Consider the following 19,347-nt stretch of genomic DNA (forward strand, 5'->3'; position numbering starts at 1 on the left):
GCAGCAGTAATAGCTGCAGTGTCTGTAGCCTGCTACCTAATTAGAAGGACAGAGAAGATCCCTTGTGAGCATGAGAGAGAGCATTATAAACGTGTCCCACAGTACAAGCACAGCAAAGTGTAATACAGCAGCACAGTGAAATCTAAAGCATAGGGAAGCACTATAAAGCACAGAGAGGTCTGGTAAAGCATAGAGAAGCATTGTAAAGCACAGATAGGTCTGGTAAAGCATAAGGAAGCATTGTAAAGCACAGAGAGAGCTGGTAAAGCATAGGGAAGCATTGTAAAGCACAGAGAGGTCTGGTAAAGCATAGGGAAGCATTGTAAAGCACAGAGAGGTCTGGTAAAGCATAGGGAAGCATTGTAAAGCACAGAGAGAGCTGGTAAAGCATAGGGAAGCATTGTAAAGCACAGAGGGGTCTGGTAAAGCATAGGGAAGCATTGTAAAGCACAGAGGGGTCTGGTAAAGCATAGGGAAGCATTGTAAAGCACAGAGAGGTGTGGTAAAGCATAGGGAAGCATTGTAAAGCACAGAGAGGTATGGTAAAGCATAGGGAAGCATTGTAAGCACAGAGAGGTCTGGTAAAGCATGCTAAAGAACAAACCATGGTAAGCTAACCCTTATATAAGTTCCCTGTAGTAAAAGCACAGCAAAGTGTAATAAAACACAGTCTACAAATCCGGAGTATCCAAGGGCTGAGTGTGACTGTTTGATAGCCGTCTGTGAAATCCAATAGGGAAGCGAGATGGTCCTGCAGCTGGCCAATAGCTTAAGGGAATGATGAGTTTATTTTATAAAGACACCGCCCACTCACCCTTCAGGAGCACAGATACTCTAAGCTGCCCTAGAGCGGAGCTTGCATAATTTTTTCAGTTATAGTCGAAACACACGATGTAATGTAATTTCCTTTTTTCTCTCTGGTTTGAGTGTACCGCTATGCCAGCTTACCCGGGGCCTCCACAAGATTCAGTGTGGCTGCAGCAGCTACTAGTTTATAATTAGTTTTATTCAAAGTTTCTAGACATATATTCAGTTATTTCAATAATATAACAGACTATGATAAACACTTCCTGTGTTAACTGTTATTCAGTAGCACTGTTTGTGAACGACGACTCAATTTTAGACTTTATTTTAATTGCGGAATAACATGTTTTTTTTTATTGTCTGAGAATTTCGTTTTTTGTTTTTTTTTTAAATTAGGATCTCTGGTAATTACTAATTTTCAGCTGAAATATGAATCAATCAATCGTTCATTTTCTTTACTCAAGTGAAACCCTTGAGATCACATTCTCATTTCCAATAACGCCTTGTTACCAGACTGTGCCTTTTAGAAAGAGCTCCGTTTGGAGCCCAGAGTAATATGCTACCCATAATGCAATGCATGTCATAGCCACAGATATTGATGCGTGTTGTTGTTACAATGTTTAGCAACAGTGATGTAAACACTAAAGGCTGTTTATCATAGACCTTATTATTTTGATTTGCATTAAAATATCGTTAATACTTTAAAACTATTGTATATATACACAGTTGTCATCAAAGGTTTACATATCCCAATGGAAATTTATAATTTCTAGAAATTTCTCAAACAAATAATTATAGGGAAAATCTTTTGAAGAAAACATTTTGTAAACTAAAGTATGTAAACTTTTGACTACAGCTGTGTATATATATATATATATATATATATATATATATATATATATATATATATAGACACACAGGGTCACAGCCAGCCATGAAAAATAACAAGGCGCTTGCTCGTGCGCATTGGAATATTAATAAGCTGGATTCGCTAACCTGCGGGCTGCCAAGGGAATGTATTATTCCTTGTTATTAGGCTGATATGTACTTCTTTCTAATCAACAGTATTACTTTGCCTCATATATGGGCAATCAACATATTTCATATGAAACCCATTTGTTGCTAAAAACAAATAATTCACCTAGTTTCGCTCCGCAGTTGTGTCAGATTGAACATTCCCTTCACCCGAGGAGTGGAGAGGACAGATAGGGAGTTCAATACAAAGGGTTTCTTACAACACAAAACAGTCTAGTTCAATTGGCAGATTGTTACAGTGGATTTAGAATAAACGAAAAACCCAGGATAGAGCGGCTCAGTGAATGTGGTTTGGAATCTGTGCAGGAGGGTCATTGTGTCAGAAACGCCATAAAATGACAGAGTGCCGGCATTAAAGTCCAGATACACTCCTATTCTGGGGGAGTGGGGGGCAGTTATTGCAATTTGATTGTTATTGTTCCAAGCAGTGTAACTGGAATCAGAGCAGGACAAACTCCAGGACTTGTCATTGCATCCAAGGAGACTGGAATGATCAACTCCTTTCCTGCTGATTCCTTTATATGTGACTCCTATATCAGCCCCTCTCCCACTGCACTCAATCTCCCAGTAACAGCGAATCCCAGACAAACCCTCTCTGCAAAGCACTTGGGACCGGCTGTCAAATCTCTCCGGGTTATCACGACATCGCTGGGTCTCTCCCCTCCGTGTCACCTTTCTGTTCCCTTCAGACAGACAGAGGTTTCTGTGCGCTGTGTTGGGGTCCAGTGTGAGCTGACAGGAATCTGATTGAAGAGAAGAGGACAGGTAGAGGAGAGACAGTTAAAAAAGTCAAATCACTGAGAAAATCATCAGTCATTGTCTGCCGCATCCTCAAATCACTCCCACCTCCCTGCTTCATCAGTCCCTGCTCCATCCTCCAAGCTCCCTCCTCCATGCAACCTCCTCTCTATTCCATGATCCCTCCTTTCTTTCACCCCTCCTCCCTGCTCTCTCCTCTATGTTCCCTCTTCTCTGCTCCCTCCTCCCTGCTCCCCCCTTCCTGCTCTTTGTCTCTCCTCCATGATCCCTGCTGCATCCCCCTCCTCCATTTTCCTGTTCCCTCATCCCTGCTCCCTCCTCCATGCTCCCTTCACCCTCCTCTATGCACCCTCCTCCCTTATCCCTCGTCCATGTTCCCTCCTCCTTCCCCTATGCTTCATCCTCCCTCCTCTTTCCTCCATCCTCCCTGCTCCCTCCTCAATGCTCCCTCCTCCCTGCTATTTTAAAGACTGTGGTATTAAAAGATAGAATATAGAAGATAAAGATAGAACTCTCACAAAACAGGTAGTTGCTTTTTGAAATTAATCCTCTCACACAGCACAAAAGCAGGCACCGCTGCAGAAGAGACAGATCAACAGTGCAAAGCCTAATGAAACACCCACAAAACCACCTGATTTCTCGTTATCCAAAGGCCAAATAAAGACACAAAAACGTATCATACAAGTGTTATAGCTGGTCTTCTAGGTAGTGTAGTTTTCAAAGCAATTTATTATTTTTAAAAGGAGAATAACATCGGTAAAGATAGTGTGCACAGTTGGGCCGCGCATATGACAGCAACAGTATTCAAAAGTGTGTGTGTGGAGACGTATTTTTCTAAGAGTGTTTTCAGGCAGTCAAGAGGGGCCCACCAACCTTTATTTTTGGGGCCAGGGCCTAGCCCCCCCCCCCCCCCCCCCCCCCCCACCTACCCCCGCACCCCCCCGCAGGCTCCACTACTGTAAGCAATCCATCCCACAAGTGCAGTGATACTGCAATATACATTTACTACCAGCACAGGATGACTGGGAGGGATAGCTGTTCATTTTACCCCACAACTGGTTTTACATGCATTGTACATGTATCTATTCAGGGATACCAAGATATTTAGGGAGAGAAAGGTCTGAGTGGAAAAACAGGCAACAAATGCCCCTCCCCCAGTCATTCTGCATGTATTCATCTGAACCAATACTTTTTGGAGAGGAGTGTAGATTAATGGCTTCACAATTACTAATAAATAATAATAATTGCTGCCCTCAAGCTCCACCCCTCCCTGTTCTGTAGTGTTAGTTCTTCTCTCAATGGAGTGACACATCTTGTTTCAGTGAAAACAGACTTACATTTTAAAAACTCGGCTCTGTTTCTTGGCTCTGGAGCCTGCAGACTGTAAACTGCAACTTCATTCACTGGGCAGAAAAAAGAGAGAGAAATAGAATTGAAACATGTGAATTAATACACAACACACACAAGACTCCAAACAGCAATCTGAGATGCTCTTAATCTTTAAAGAAAAATTGCATCTGTTTAGTTTATCAGCGTAGCAAAAGACCCAGCTAACTCCACGCTCATCAGGAATCTCACACAAGAACTAATCTAATACATCTCTGTAGATAAAATGTTTTACTGGAAGAAAAGCCTTACCTTTTAAACATCTGTCACTGCTCCTAGACCCCAGGGTATAAACTGCTGTTTCATTCACTAAATAAAATACAGAAAACTGTTTTAAACCAAAGACTTTACTGTAGAAGATTTGGAATACAAACATGACCAGACCTCCAATTCCTATAAATCTGTGATAAGAAAGTTCAGGACTATAAGTTAGCATCCTATATGGATTGAATGTGTTGTTTAATGTTTGATTCCCTCTGTCTCTGTTTGAATGCTATTGTGTTGTTTTCTCATGTAATGTCTTTAGAAACTATCTTCCTTACTGCTATCATTATTTTGGGATGTCACTGTAAATGAGGTGGGGCGTTTCAACCTGGGGAAATCATTTGAAATAAAACATCTGCAATATTCATATAGCCAACAATCTGCAAGAGGTCTTTAGTAATGTGTTGCAAGTCCTGTCCCTCCTCAAGCCATGGTTTATTTGATCTCTACCAAAGGAATCTATTTCACACCAACCTGTTGTGGTTATTTTGACTAATTCCCCCTTGCAGAAGTCCTCAATATGGTCTTTAAGTTCAGATACAGCTTTCTTCACAGACGCAAAAGAGATGTCGGTATTGACAGTAACGCTGGGTAAGTCTCCAGCTTCAGGAGGGGCACAGAGAGACTGGAAATTCTACAACAGGAAAGTGGAGAAAAGGAGTTTTCAGTGAAACAGAATGGGGTCCAAAACATTCCTGTGGAAAAGCAAGGATTCATTCAATTGGAGAGGTCTGTCTGAAACCGTCCCAGTTATGTACTTGAGATTTTCTAACAAGCAGTGATGTTACCTGTAGAAAATGGATGTGATCCTCTGTCTCTGAAAGCTGGTTCAGCTCAGCATGTCTCCGCTTTAGCTCAGCAATCTCCTGCTCCAGTTTTTTCATGAGTCCTTCAGTCTGATTCACTGCAACCTTCACGTTAGCTCCAATCAGCTCAGTAACCTCAGTGTGGGTCTTCTCAATGGATCGGATCAGCTCAGTAAAGATCTTCTCACTTTCCTTTATTTCTATGCATGCAGATCTCTGAGAGAAAGAACACAGTAGAGGAGACATGGTTAGAATCACAAACACATCAGGCATAGACAGTAAACTTCTGCAGATGTGTTCCATTCCATCTGTTAATAATAATAATAATAATAATAATAATAATAATAATAATAATAATAATAATAATAATAATAATAATAATAATAGCCCCCTCTTGTCAATACCCACTTTCAGTGACTCCACAGCCTGTTTCAGCTCCTCTACGTCTTTCAGTCTCTCCTGGATTCTCTGTTGTATTTCTGTCTGTGTCTCTCCCAGCTGCTTCTGTGTAGAAACACAGTGACACAGTGACATTTCTGATGGGGCATTGAGTGATATCCTGTCACACCCAACACAGGCCTGTTTAAGTATGCTATTGAAACTGACAGAATCATTTTAGTTCAAATATATTTTCTATTTTCTTGTCCTCTAACCTCTTTACAATGTTTGCAATAATTCTGAGTGGTTCTCGAATATATTTTGCTCTTCAGTTCTAGTTGCACGCCATAGACATCTGTAGCACAGGCTAGATCAGACAACATGTGTGTATAGATACAACACCATCTAGTGCACAGCGACCAGCAATACAAAAGGATACTTGATCCACAGTACCTGTCCACTAGATGGTACTGTTTCATACTAGTAAAAGTGAATGATGGCTGATCTAGCATGTGTCACTTTTTGTTGTCAAGCAACTTGTTAATTGAAGCACTTTATCTTTAATCTAATATGTATTTACTATTAATCTTGGTCTTTTTCTACTGTTTTTAACTCTTTAATGAGAAAATGACCTCTGGTGGTCATAACTTTAAAGGCAGTTTAATCAGGCAGTATTATGGACACCCTAGCAAGTCCTCTATCTTTGTAAACAGCAGCCTTGTTTATCTCCAGCATTTCTGGCCTTTGCAAGCCTGCATTGAAGTTATGATGCAGACATCGTAGATTTAAAATATAGAGAAGAAATGGCGACTCGAAATGAAAATGAGCCTGCAGAGCTAACAAAAAAAAACAGATTCAGTGCAGAGGAGGTTGGTAGAAGATTGAGGCATGTAGTGACAGTGATGGATGTGTTTGGAGAGCTACCATACTGAAGGAGATGGGCTTTGTACAAGGACAAGGTCCTTTATAAGCATAGCATTGTTTTCTCTTTATATGATGTAAACATATATATTATTTAGAAATTATAATTGTTACTGTTTTGTTTTTTTAATATTTCTCATATTTTTTAAGTAATAAAAAATAAAAAATAATAATAAATAAAATGCTCAGCTGAGTGCGCAATGCACAGTGTTCCCATTTATTTTTCTGTTTGTTTCCAGGTTATAAAATCAATATTTTGAATATAGTAGAAATATTTTAGCTATTCTTCTGATGTGTGATTGAGTGTATGTGTATGCATGCATGTGTGTGTGTGTGTGTGTGTGTGTGTGTGTGTGTGAAAAGTATTTTATTTCATACCTTGCTTGCTTAATGAAAAGACGCACTTCTCAAATCTGATGCAGCTTGTAAATACATATTTCGAGTGCAGTAGAATTTAGCTATCTCTCTAATGTGTGAATGGGGGTGTGTGTGTGCAACAGTGAGGTCTGTGCTTGTTTACTGAAAGACACACTTCTCTGCTGCAGCTTGTCAGCTGATCTTGGTGTCGAGTTACAGGCACCTGGTGAGTGGTGACGTCAGCGTTTTGTTGAACAACCACAGACTTACAGCAGGTGACTGTCTCTCTTATCTATCGACACACCTTTTTCCACAAGATGGTAAAATATAATATTGTGTATAGCATAAGCTTGTATGCATGTATTTGTGTTTTATTTTATAATTACAGTGCAGAAGCTCCAGCATATCTGCACCCAAAAGAAGAACCCCCTCCCCTCCCACCCCCACAGCAGCTCTCTCACATGAGAAGAGGAACACAGAAGCAGAGCCTGACCAACAAGCAGCTCAGCCTAAATGTGCTCCTCCAAGCCCCCCTGGCACTCAGCTGCACACAGGCAGCACTGACACACTTTGATTATTTCCCTGTTTTTGCTACTTTTGTAAATATGTTCATGTTTTTCTTTGTTTTTAGCTTAATCTATTCAGAATGTACCCAATGTTCATTTCATGTTCAAGTTTCATTCAGCAGTGTTAGATTGTACCAGCAATGCTGATTGTTTTAATAAACAAGAAATGAAGATTTTTTTTGTGTTTTTTGTTTCCTACACCAAAGAGGGTGAGTGTGAGATTGCTGAGTGTTGTTTTACATGCAAGTCCAGTTTGTTCCCTTTCATTTGATGTGAGACTTGCATGTCACCCCTACAGTGATGGAACTGTACGCACAAATCTGAAAACATGAGAAAATCTACCCGGACCTTAAAGAGTTTTAAAATAGCTGCTTGGCTTTTTTTAAGCAGACGTCTTTATCCAAGGCGACTTACAGAGACAAGGGTGTGTGAACTATGCATCAGCTGCAGAGTCACTTACAACAACGTCTCACCCGAAAGACAGAGCACAAGGAGGTTAAGTAACTTGCTCAGAGTCACACAATGAGTTGGTGGCTGAGGTGGGATTTGAACTGGGGACCTCCTGGTTACAAGCCCTTTTCTTTAACCACTGCCCCACACAGTCTCCTATGAGAACTTTATGTTTACATAGTTTAACCAATTAAACTATAATGTCTTGAACAATGAAACACATGATTTTATAAAATAACTACAGCTCTTTAAATAGCTCTTAATATACAATTAAATTCTGATCTAATGTGAAACTGTATAATCTAGTAAACAGACATGTTAAATATCACTGGAAGTTCTTATCTTCTAGGATAACTACAAGGAAATGGTTCAAACCCTTACCTGTTTCCCAGTCCTTTCTGTCTCAGCTGAGACTGTATCATGGCTCCTGTGTTCAATTTGTGAACACAACAAGCAAATACACGTCTGATCGGTTCTGCAGAATACCTCAAAAACCTTTTGGTGTTCAGCACAAAGCTTCTGCTCCAGATTTCCAATTGCATTGACCAGCTTGTGCCTCTTTAATGGAGTAACATCACTGTGTGGCTTGACGTGTGTTTCACAGTAAGAGGCCAGGCACGTCAAACAGGATTTCACAGCTTTGAACTTTCTCCCAGTGCAGAAATCACACGGCACATCTCCAGGTCCAGCATAACTTTGAGCAGGAGGAGGATTGAGTCCTGTCTTCTTTAATTTCTCTACAACTTCAGCCAGCATGGTGTTTCTGCGCAGAACAGGCCTTGGGGTAAAGGTCTCTCTGCACTGGGGGCAGCTGTAGACACCTGTATGATCAGTCTGATCCCAGCAGTTCTTAATACACTCCATACAATAACTGTGTCCACATGGAATAGTGACTGGGTCCTTTAATAGCTCCAGACATACTGGACAGCTAAACTGGTCATGCAGTACCAGAATATTCGCTTCTGCCATTTCTGCTGCAGTGAGAAAGAGAGACTGACGATTTCACAAGAAACAAAACTTAACTGTGCTGATTTCCTGGAGTTGTGTGAAGCTGTAAGAGGCAGGGTTTTGGACTGAGGCCAGGTTAAGACAAGAGGGCTGAGCAGAAACTGCTGAATCAGTGTGAGAGGGGCGGAGAGGAGAGAGTTGTGAGTGGGACTGTCACAGTAACCCTTCCTCTCTCTATTTTCCATCCAGCCCCTCATTAAATAATGAAAGATTGATTCAGCACAAAATATTATATGATACCGTTTCTAAATTCCCCAACAAATATTACTATTAAAAGATATACATTGACTGCGCTGGGCTTTCACTTCTGTATGGGTTTGAATCCAACAAAGTTCAACATAGTGAAGTGAGTGTTTGATCTTACCGGACATTAGTGACTGAACTGCCCTCTCCCACACCCCTAAGAGAATGGGTGCTCCTTCCAGTCCAGGACAGGCTAGAGGCATTGAGACTGAACTGCTCCCTTTCTCCGTCCCCCCCACCCAAGAAAAAAAGGGTGCTCCCTCGAGATATTCTGATAAGCTGATATTGTTTAGCACAAGCTCAGTTTTATCAGTATTAACAATGTTTTTGACTGCTGCGTTAGAGGGTCTAGTTCTGTACAGGAATATATGAAGGATGGACATCCAGCCATTGGAATAGTTGTGTCAATACCCTCGATTCCTCATGAAGTGTGATCCTGGGCTGGAATCACAATATGTGCTTCTGCTGTTTCTGTTGAAATGATACAGAGACAGGGATGGGTTTCACAAGAAACGAAACTTCCCTGTGTTTCTGAATTCCAGGAGTTATATAAAGCTCTAAGAGGCGGGGTTTTGGACTGAGGCCAGGTTTAGACAAGCAGGCTGAGCAGAGACTGCTGAATCAGTGTGAGAGGGGTGGAGAGGAGAGAGTGGGACAGGAGTTTGAGAATGGCACCCTCTGTCACAGCGCTCCTTCAAGACTGAAGCTTTCTCCCAATGGGACAGGCCTGTTCCCAGTAGAGACTCTGAATGTGGACGGGACACTGGCCACACAAACAATCCCACCTCCTTCCAAGAACCCAGTCCTATATACAGGACACGTGATGGGTTTGCATGAGAAATCCTGGCGTGAGTCAGAAGAGATCTTTCCTTTCTACTGGAGAGAAATCGAGGGCTCTCAGTATATCTGCAGGGACAGGTCATGTGTTCTTCATGAGTGATGAAAGGCTTTGCAATGATAAGCTGTGAATCCCTTTGGTCCTTCATCACACATGCAGATATATCTGGAATGGACTGACGGTTCAGCTTTGGGTTTTCACTTCTCAAAAGACATACAGCAGCCACCAGATCCTCTTTACTTGCATTAGCTAGCAGAGTTATTGAAATCATGCTGTAGTTTGATACAGATTTGTTATATTAGTATTGTGGAGTGTAGAAAAGGTATAGTGATTCAAGCAGCACTATCACTATACTCCAGAGGTGAAATCTGAGTTTGCTCTGCAGCCCTCCTTCACAAAAGGTTTGACTTATTTTTGCAATTGGTTTTCTCATAACAATAAGATTCAGCTTGGGTGTCAATTTTCATAGTGACATCAAAGGCACTGTGACATCACAGTGAAGTCAGAACATTCAGTTTCCCAGCAATGACAGACACAACAGAACAGCACAGACCTGTCAGCACTTATTGATGCTAGCCCCTGCGATATGAGAACCAGGCAGAGCCGCAGTGACTGCTTCAGTTGTCTCCAGATCCCTGGCATGGATTCTGGGACGTATAAAAGCTGCATCTCCCTGTTGCCAGTCAGTTTCAGTTCCAATGGTAGAACAGCACATCAGATCCTATTGCAGTGACTTTGAGAGAGGGCTGACAGTAGGAAGTGCTCGCTTCACTGCCGTATCCAAGACTGCACACAAACCTGATGTTTCATTCACAAGGAACAACAGTCTCCACAGTGATAGGACTCTCTCTATGTGTGGCTCATTCTGGAGAACAGACTTCCACCCCAATGCAATAACATACAAGTTCCCTGAAGGAATTAGAGGCTGGTGGGAATCACTGAGGAATGATTACACTATGTAACACAATTTTTGTTCCTGGGTAGTAAGTGTTATTTCCTAATTGCTTATGCCTCAAAAGTATAGAAAATGGCTATTATTCCCCACAAACTTTGCTTTTGTGACCAGGACAGTGATATTTTGAAATTTACCTATTTCCAATGAGAAAACAGGCGAATTTGTGTCTTTTCGTTCACATAAAGTCAGAAAAAAACAACATATGAATCCAAATTAACATGTATTTATACTAAAGTAATACAAAAATGCCTACAAAAGATTTAGAAGTGAGTAGTTTTTCGAGATTTACAATTATACTGTAAATCACTTTCACGAATCAACCCCCAAATGTAGTCTCCCATCATGTTCTCGTTATACTGTCCTTGGTAGCGGCGTTCAAAGTCCAGTATATCCTGGTGGAAGCGCTCACCTTGTTCCTCCGAGTACGCTCCCATGTTCTCCTTGAATTTATCAAGATGAGCATCAAGGATATGGACTTTGAGGGACATCCTACAGCCCATTGTGCCGTAGTTCTTCACCAGAGTCTCAACCAGCTCCACATAGTTTTCGGCCTTGTGATTGCCCAGGAAGCCCCGAACCACTGCGACACAGCTGTTCCAAGCCGCTTTCTCCTTACTAGTGAGTTTCTTGGGGAATTCATTGCACTCCAGGATCTTCCTTATCTGTGGTCAAACGAAGACACCGGCTTTGACCTTTGCCTCAGACAGCTTAGGGAAGAAGTCTTGAAGGTACTTGAAGGCTGCCGACTCCTTATCTAGAGCTCTGACAAATTGTTTCATAAGGCCCAATTTGATGTGCAGTGGTGGCATCAGCACCTTCCGGGGGTCCACCAGTGGCTCCCACTTGACGTTGTTCCTCCCCACAGACAACTCGCTCCGCTGTGGCCAGTCCCGCCTGTGGTAGTGCGCCTTGGTGTCCCTGCTGTCCCAAAGGCAAAGATAGCAGGGAAACTTGGTAAAACCGCCTTGGAGACCCATCAGGAATGCCACCATTTTGAAGTCTCCTATGACCTCCCAGCCGTACTCATCATACTTCAAGGCGTCCAGCAAGGTCTTGATGCTGTTGTAATCCTCTTTGAGGTGCACCGAGTGAGCCAGGGGAAGAGACGGGTACTTGTTACCATTATGGAGCAGCACGGCTTTGAGGCTCCTGGATGAGCTGTCAATGTAGAGGCGCCACTCATTCTGGTTACAGGCGATTCTGATTGCCTCGAACAGATTGGTCACATTGATGCCATCTCAGAAAAATGCAGATATGTATCCACTTAGGCAGCTGGAACTAAACTGAACTGGTGGGCTTAAGGCCCCTGTATTTATACTATTATTTATATTACTGGAAAGTTCTAGAAGTTACTCCAAGTTTACTCAGCACTGAATCTATCTGGAATGTTCTGGAAAATAGGTAAATTTCAAAATATCACTGTCCTGGTCACAATAGCAAAGTTTGTGGGGAATAATAGCCATTTTCTATACTTTTGAGGCATAAGCAATTAGGAAATAACACTTACTACCCAGGAACCAAAAAAAAAATAAAAAATGTTACACGGTGTTATGTATCCCTCCAGAACAATTTAAACACCTTGCAGACTCTCAACCTGCCAGGACCAATCACTGTCATCCTGGCTTTATTATGAAATTGTGGAATTTTGTATTTTTAACCCAAAGAAAAGTAGAAAAAACAGTCCAAGCTTTTTTCACCACATGCAAAGGAGGAACTAATTTGACGAATCGATATGTATTTTTCATCAGCCGCCGGCATAGACTGTATATGATACCGCATTTTAGAAGCAGGTATAACTGTAGGAATACATGTCGTTGACCAGAAAAGTGAAGCGACTCCATCAGAACCCAGAACCAAACCACCACATTACAGTCTTGTATAATTAATTATTAATAAATACGTTTCTGTTGATATTTGAGTTGTTTAGTCTAATTGATATTTTTAGTAACCTAGTGACTGACTTCAGGGTCACCAGTTTAACATTATAAAACATCAGATTTTTTTTCTCAATTTGTAGAAAATGGATTGTTCAATATTGCTAAGTAAATAAAATGCAAACTTGAGTTTGCAATGTATAATTTATTACACAGTCTAATCATTAGCAACGTGAATTCGTTAGTTAACATGGATTTAACATGGAAACGTGTAGTGATGGCTTTCTGCATGAGGTATTAATTATGTTATTAATTATAAGTTTTACATTATGTGTGTGTTTTTCTTTTATAGTTGAGTTGTTTTTAATCATTATGTTTAAATTGAGTGTGTATGTGGTTTGGTTATTATTTTAATATGTAGTTTTGCATAGCTTAACACGACTGGAAGTCAGAGCTAAACACTGAAAGGCAGAGATAGTGTGAGAGGGGGGAGGGGAAATGAAAGGTAAGATGGATGCACCCTGCTAGGCACGACGTGGCCTGCAACCCCCTTCTCCCCAACGGCAGGAATGTGCAATGATAGTGGAAACCCTTCTCATTGGACAGAAGTATCAGGAATCTTTCACACAAGAACAAATCTAATACATCTCCAGCCACTCTTTTATTGAGGCATTAGGTCCTTCCAAAAAGGGAGAATTTCTCTGGAGATAAAAAAGTTTTACTGGAAGAAAAGCCTTACCTTTGAAACGTCTGTCACTGCTCCTAGAGCCTAGAGTATAAACTGCTGTTTCATTCACTAAATAAAATACAGAAAACTTTTAAACCAAAGACTTTACTGTAGAGGATTTGGAATACAAACATGACCATGACCTTCAATCCTTTACATCTTTGATAAGAAAGTGCAGGACTATAAGTTAGCATCCCATATGGAATGAATGTGTTGTTTAATATTTCAATCCCTCTGTCTCTGTTTGAATGCTATTGTGTTGTTTTCTCATGTAATGTCTTTAGAAACTCTCTTCCTTCCTGCTCTCATCACTCGGGATGTCACTGTAAATGAGGGGGGGGGGCGTTTCAACCTGGGGAAATCATTTGAAATAAAACATCTGCAATATTTATATAGCCAACAATCTGCAAGAGGTCTTTATTAATGTCTTGCAAGTCCTGTCCCTCCTCAAGCCATGGTCTATTTGAGAAATCTCTACCAAAGGAATCTATTTCACACCAACCTGTTGTGGTTATTTTGACTAATTCCCCCTTGCAGAAGTCCTCAATATGGTCTTTAAGTTCAGATACAGCTTTCCTCACAGCCCCAAAAGAGATGTCTGTATTGACAGTAACGCTGGGTAAGTCTCCAGCTTCAGGAGGGGCACAGAGAGACTGGAAATTCTACAACAGGAAAGTGGAGAAAATGAGTTTTCAGTGAAACAGAATGGGGTCCAAAATATTCCTGGGGAAAAGCAAGGATTCATTCAATTGGAGAGGTCTGTCTGAAACCGTCCCAGTTATGACTTGAGATTTTCTAACAAGCAGTGATGTTAACATGACCAATAAGTTGCCACCTGTTCCATCAAAACATTACACACAAAAGACAACATTCCTCCGCCCAGGAGAGCAACCACCAAGAAAAGGTGTTAAAACCAATCCTCGCCCAGGACAACTGGAAGCTGCTAGAGACTGGAGAATGCTGGCAGATGTTGGTCAACGGCTTATTTTTCCACCTGAGATTGCCACCACTAACCTTCGACCAGATATTGTCTTGTGGTCTGGATCGGCACGCCTTGTTCACCTGGTAGAGTTAACAGTGCCATGGGAGGATGCTGTAGATGAGGCGTATGAGAGGAAGAAACTGCGGTATGCTCAACTAGCCACTGAAGCGGAACAGCGAGGATGGAGAGTTCGGGTTTACCCAGTGGAAGTGGGTTGTCGAGGATTTGTGGCACACTCTACAACCCGGTTTCTCAGAGACGTCGGGTTCAGTGGCAAAGAGTTGCGTCGCACAGTGAAGAACTTATCTGAAGCAGCAGAGAGGAGCAGCAATTGGCTGTGGTTGAGACGGAAAGATTCTGGCTGGGGACAGGTAAGTAAGCTGGGCTGAGTTGAGTGGGGGACGGAGGGGGGTGATGCTGGGACGCCAGAATCACAGTCGAGCCCTCTTGAGGTGTCGTGGGCTAGTCGACGAAACACTGAGGATGGAAGGTGCCCACTTGAAAACCCCAGAGATGTACCCTACTTAGCTCAATCCAGACGGTTGTCATGCTGATGCGCTGGGGAGGCCGCACTTTGGTTGATCCCCGGAGCCAGCATTGCAGCCGTTGTGTGTGCTGATGCGCCAGGGAGGCAAAATAAGCTGATCCCTGGAGCCAGCATTACACTTCAGCCATTAACACCAGACAGAAGGATATCTACATCATCATATGGAAGGAAACGTAAATGGATGGAGACACATATGGATCACACTAGTTTACTGTAAAGCTACGTCTTAGTTGGTGCTTATCTTGGCGAGAGCCGAGTTCAAATCAGCATGAAGTTTTAACATCTACTCTCGTGTAATGGAAATCATGAAGATCTGGATACGTCCAGTGACTGCTGTGAATAGTGCAGCTGGCAACAAGGGAAAGACCTTGTGACAGCCTGGAGAGACAGCTGACAGGAGGAAAGAGACCCCATTGGGGCTGGTAAGGGTTAGCTACCCTTGTCGGCAGTATCCAGCTCTGTGTTTACAGGATGCTGGAGACACCCACCCAAGGCTTCTAAGAAATTAAAGAGAAAAATACCCCTAGAGTCTGCGAGAGCGGGGGCGGAAGATGACTCAACGTTGGACAACACGGTTAACGACTTAGGAACGGAAACGGATATGAGTATGGAGAGTACTTCACAAAAGACTAGTTCAAGATCTGCAGTTAACAAAGACATGGAACTCCAGGTTTGTGTCTGCGGCTGGAACAAGGCAACAACGGTCAGGGGTTTGAAGATTCATCAAGGGAGAATGAAATGCTTGAGGGAGAAGGGACAAGGGCCTCGCATTGATCAGTACTTCTTACGAAGTCAGTCAAGTCAGTCGAATGAAATCCAACGACAGGAAGCAAACCACAGTTCGCAGGATATCAGCACCCCTGTCATAGATGTGAGGAGGACTTGCATGGACACAGTTAGTGATGAACCTAATGATCCTTGTGAACCCGGTCAGACAAACCAGCATAAGACAGAAAAGAACCTCAACGGGCACAAGCCTGGAGTTAAATGGCCAAGAGCTTGTGAGAAAACTGCATGGGACACAGTAAACACAGATCTCTGCGTTGCATTGGAAAGATTAAGTGGAACAGTTGAAAAGAAGCTGGATAAATTTGGGGACATCATCTACGCATATGGAAGTGAGAGGTTTGGAGTTGAAAAAAGGAAGGAAAAAGTACAAACTATTCCTGGAAAGTCTAGACGGCAGCAGGAGATTGAACGCTTAGTTAGAGAAAGGAGACAGCTGAGGAACCAATGGAGAAGAGCAGAACAAAGTCAGAAGGAGGGGCTCAATCTCTTACAAAGGGTCATAAAAGATAAGCTTGCAACATTGCGCAGAGCTGAGCGCCTACGCAAACGCTACAAAAAGAAGGAGCGTGCGAGAGCTAACTTTTATAAAGACCCATTCAAATTTGTAAAGAAGTTATTCACCAGTGAGAAGAATGGCACACTAAAAGCATCTAAGGCTGAGCTGGAGAGATATTTGGAGGAAACACATACAGATTCAAAAAGGCAGGAGCCTATGTCAATTCCGTCAGACATCCCACCTATCAATCCACCAGAATACCAAATGGAGGACTGTGCACCTAAGTGGAAAGAAATAGAGCAAGCTGTGAAAAAAGCAAGGGCTTCATCATCTCCAGGGCCTAATGGAGTTCCGTACAGAGTGTACAAGAGTGCTTCAGGAGTTCTACGAATTCTGTGGAAATTGATGAAAGTGGCATGGGAAAAACAGGTTGTACCAAGAGCATGGCGCCGAGCAGGTGGAGTCTTTATACCTAAAGAAAAAGATTCTACAAGTATCAGTCAGTTTCGTCCCATTTCCCTACTAAACGTAGAAGGCAAGATTTTCTTCAGCATTATTGCTCAGAGATTGTCAGCTTACCTATTAAAGAACTGCTTCATTGACACTTCAATACAAAAAGCAGGCATTCCAGGTTTCCCAGGTTGCTTAGAACACATCAATGTGATCTGGCAACAAATTCAATCAGCTAAAAAGGAGAGGAAGGAGCTCCATGTGACATTCCTGGATTTGGCTAATGCATATGGTTCAGTGCCACATGAACTACTTTGGGCAGCATTTGATTTTTTCAGTGTACCGATGACAATAACAAATTTAGTGAAAGCCTATTTTGGAGATTTGCAATTCAGTTTTTCAACTTCAGAATTCAGCACTACATGGCAATGCCTAGAGGTTGGAATAATGGCAGGATGCACCATTTCTCCACTGGCTTTTACCATGGCAATGGAAGTAATCATTAGGGCATCAAAATGGGTAGTAGGAGGAGAGCGCTTGGCTTCTGGAATGCGACTACCACCAATTCGAGCATACATGGATGACATGACAACTATGACTACAACGGTGGCTTGCACTAATCGATTATTAGGCAAATTAACCAATAACATTGAATGGGCACGAATGCAATTCAAGCCCACTAAATCAAGGAGCATCTCTATAATTAAAGGCAAAGTAGTAGATAAAACATTCTTCATTAATGGTGAGGCAATACCAACAGTGTCTGAGAAGCCAGTGAAGAGTCTTGGGAGATGGTATGACGGGGATCTAAAAGACACAGTTCGTGTGGGAGAAGTTAGACAACAAGCAGTGGAAGGGTTGAAGAGCATAGACAGCTGCGCTCTACCAGGTAAATTAAAACTCTGGTGCTTTCAGTTTGGTCTACTGCCGAGGTTGCTATGGCCACTGACTGTGTACGAGGTTTCTTTGACAACAATAGAGAAGCTGGAAGCTTTAATCAGTTCATACATCAGGAAATGGTTGGGAGTTCCACGCTGCCTCAGCAGAGTGGGACTTTATGGTAAAGGAATACTGCAGCTACCAGTCTCTGCTCTAACCGAGGAGTTTAAGTGCGCCAAGGTCAGACTGGAAATGACATTAGTAGAGTCACGCGATAAATGCGTAAGGGAGGCAGCACCTGTGTTGAAAACTGGAAGAAAGTGGGCGGCAAAGAAAGCTGTGGAAGATGCAAAGGCTGCCCTTCGATTTGGTGATATCATGGGGCAAGTTCAGCATGGAAGAGGGGGTCTTGGTTTCAGTTCAACTCCTCCTACATGGCACAAGGCAGCCCCAGCTCAAAGGAGGAAGCTGGTAGTCAACGAGGTGCAAAAGCAGGAGGAGAGGATGAGGTGTATAAAGGCCATTTCCCAGGCCAAGCAGGGAGAATGGATGAGATGGGAGAGTGTGGAACAACGCAAGATTGGCTGGCAAGACCTATGGTCAATGGAACAGAGCAGGATCAGTTTCCTCATCAGGTCAACATATGATGTTCTCCCATCACCACAGAACCTAAACCTCTGGGTAGGAGAGGATCCCTCATGTCCTTTGTGTTCATCACCTGCAACATTAAGGCACATTTTGACAGGATGTAAGGTGGCTCTTAGCCAAGGACGGTTTACTTGGCGCCATGACCAGGTGCTGCGATGTTTGGCCTTAGCATTGGAAGACAAGCGTAACATGACCAATAAGTTGCCACCTGTTCCATCAAAACATTACACACAAAAGACAACATTCCTCCGCCCAGGAGAGCAACCACCAAGAAAAGGTGTTAAAACCAATCCTCGCCCAGGACAACTGGAAGCTGCTGGAGACTGGAGAATGCTGGCAGATGTTGGTCAACGGCTTATTTTTCCACCTGAGATTGCCACCACTAACCTTCGACCAGATATTGTCTTGTGGTCTGGATCGGCACGCCTTGTTCACCTGGTAGAGTTAACAGTGCCATGGGAGGATGCTGTAGATGAGGCGTATGAGAGGAAGAAACTGCGGTATGCTCAACTAGCCACTGAAGCGGAACAGCGAGGATGGAGAGTTCGGGTTTACCCAGTGGAAGTGGGTTGTCGAGGATTTGTGGCACACTCTACAACCCGGTTTCTCAGAGACGTCGGGTTCAGTGGCAAAGAGTTGCGTCGCACAGTGAAGAACTTATCTGAAGCAGCAGAGAGGAGCAGCAATTGGCTGTGGTTGAGACGGAAAGATTCTGGCTGGGGACAGGTAAGTAAGCTGGGCTGAGTTGAGTGGGGGACGGAGGGGGGTGATGCTGGGACGCCAGAATCACCGTCGAGCCCTCTTGAGGTGTCGTGGGCTAGTCGACGAAACACTGAGGATGGAAGGTGCCCACTTGAAAACCCCAGAGATGTACCCTACTTAGCTCAATCCAGACGGTTGTCATGCTGATGCGCTGGGGAGGCCGCACTTTGGTTGATCCCCGGAGCCAGCATTGCAGCCGTTGTGTGTGCTGATGCGCCAGGGAGGCAAAATAAGCTGATCCCTGGAGCCAGCATTACACTTCAGCCATTAACACCAGACAGAAGGATATCTACATCATCATATGGAAGGAAACGTAAATGGATGGAGACACATATGGATCACACTAGTTTACTGTAAAGCTACGTCTTAGTTGGTGCTTATCTTGGCGAGAGCCGAGTTCAAATCAGCATGAAGTTTTAACAT

The 19,347-nt window shown here is 42.9% G+C and overlaps 1 protein-coding gene across 1 annotated transcript; it reads right to left on the reverse strand.

The window, feature by feature from the left end:
- Window positions 1–1,728: 1,728 nt before the first annotated feature.
- On the reverse strand, window positions 1,729–8,726 carry LOC117965707 (tripartite motif-containing protein 16-like). Its single transcript, XM_059016728.1, has 7 exons — window positions 8,108–8,726; window positions 5,463–5,558; window positions 5,037–5,270; window positions 4,723–4,882; window positions 4,237–4,293; window positions 3,936–4,001; window positions 1,729–2,582 (listed from the first exon to the last, which is right to left on the reverse strand). The coding sequence occupies exons 1-7, from the start codon at window positions 8,693–8,695 to the stop codon at window positions 2,053–2,055; spliced, it is 1,731 nt and encodes a 576-aa protein (XP_058872711.1). The 5' UTR covers window positions 8,696–8,726; the 3' UTR covers window positions 1,729–2,052.
- Window positions 8,727–19,347: the final 10,621 nt, after the last annotated feature.

The sequence above is a fragment of the Acipenser ruthenus genome, chromosome 53 (genome assembly GCF_902713425.1).
Source record: "Acipenser ruthenus chromosome 53, fAciRut3.2 maternal haplotype, whole genome shotgun sequence".
NCBI classification, from domain to species: domain Eukaryota; kingdom Metazoa; phylum Chordata; class Actinopteri; order Acipenseriformes; family Acipenseridae; genus Acipenser; species Acipenser ruthenus.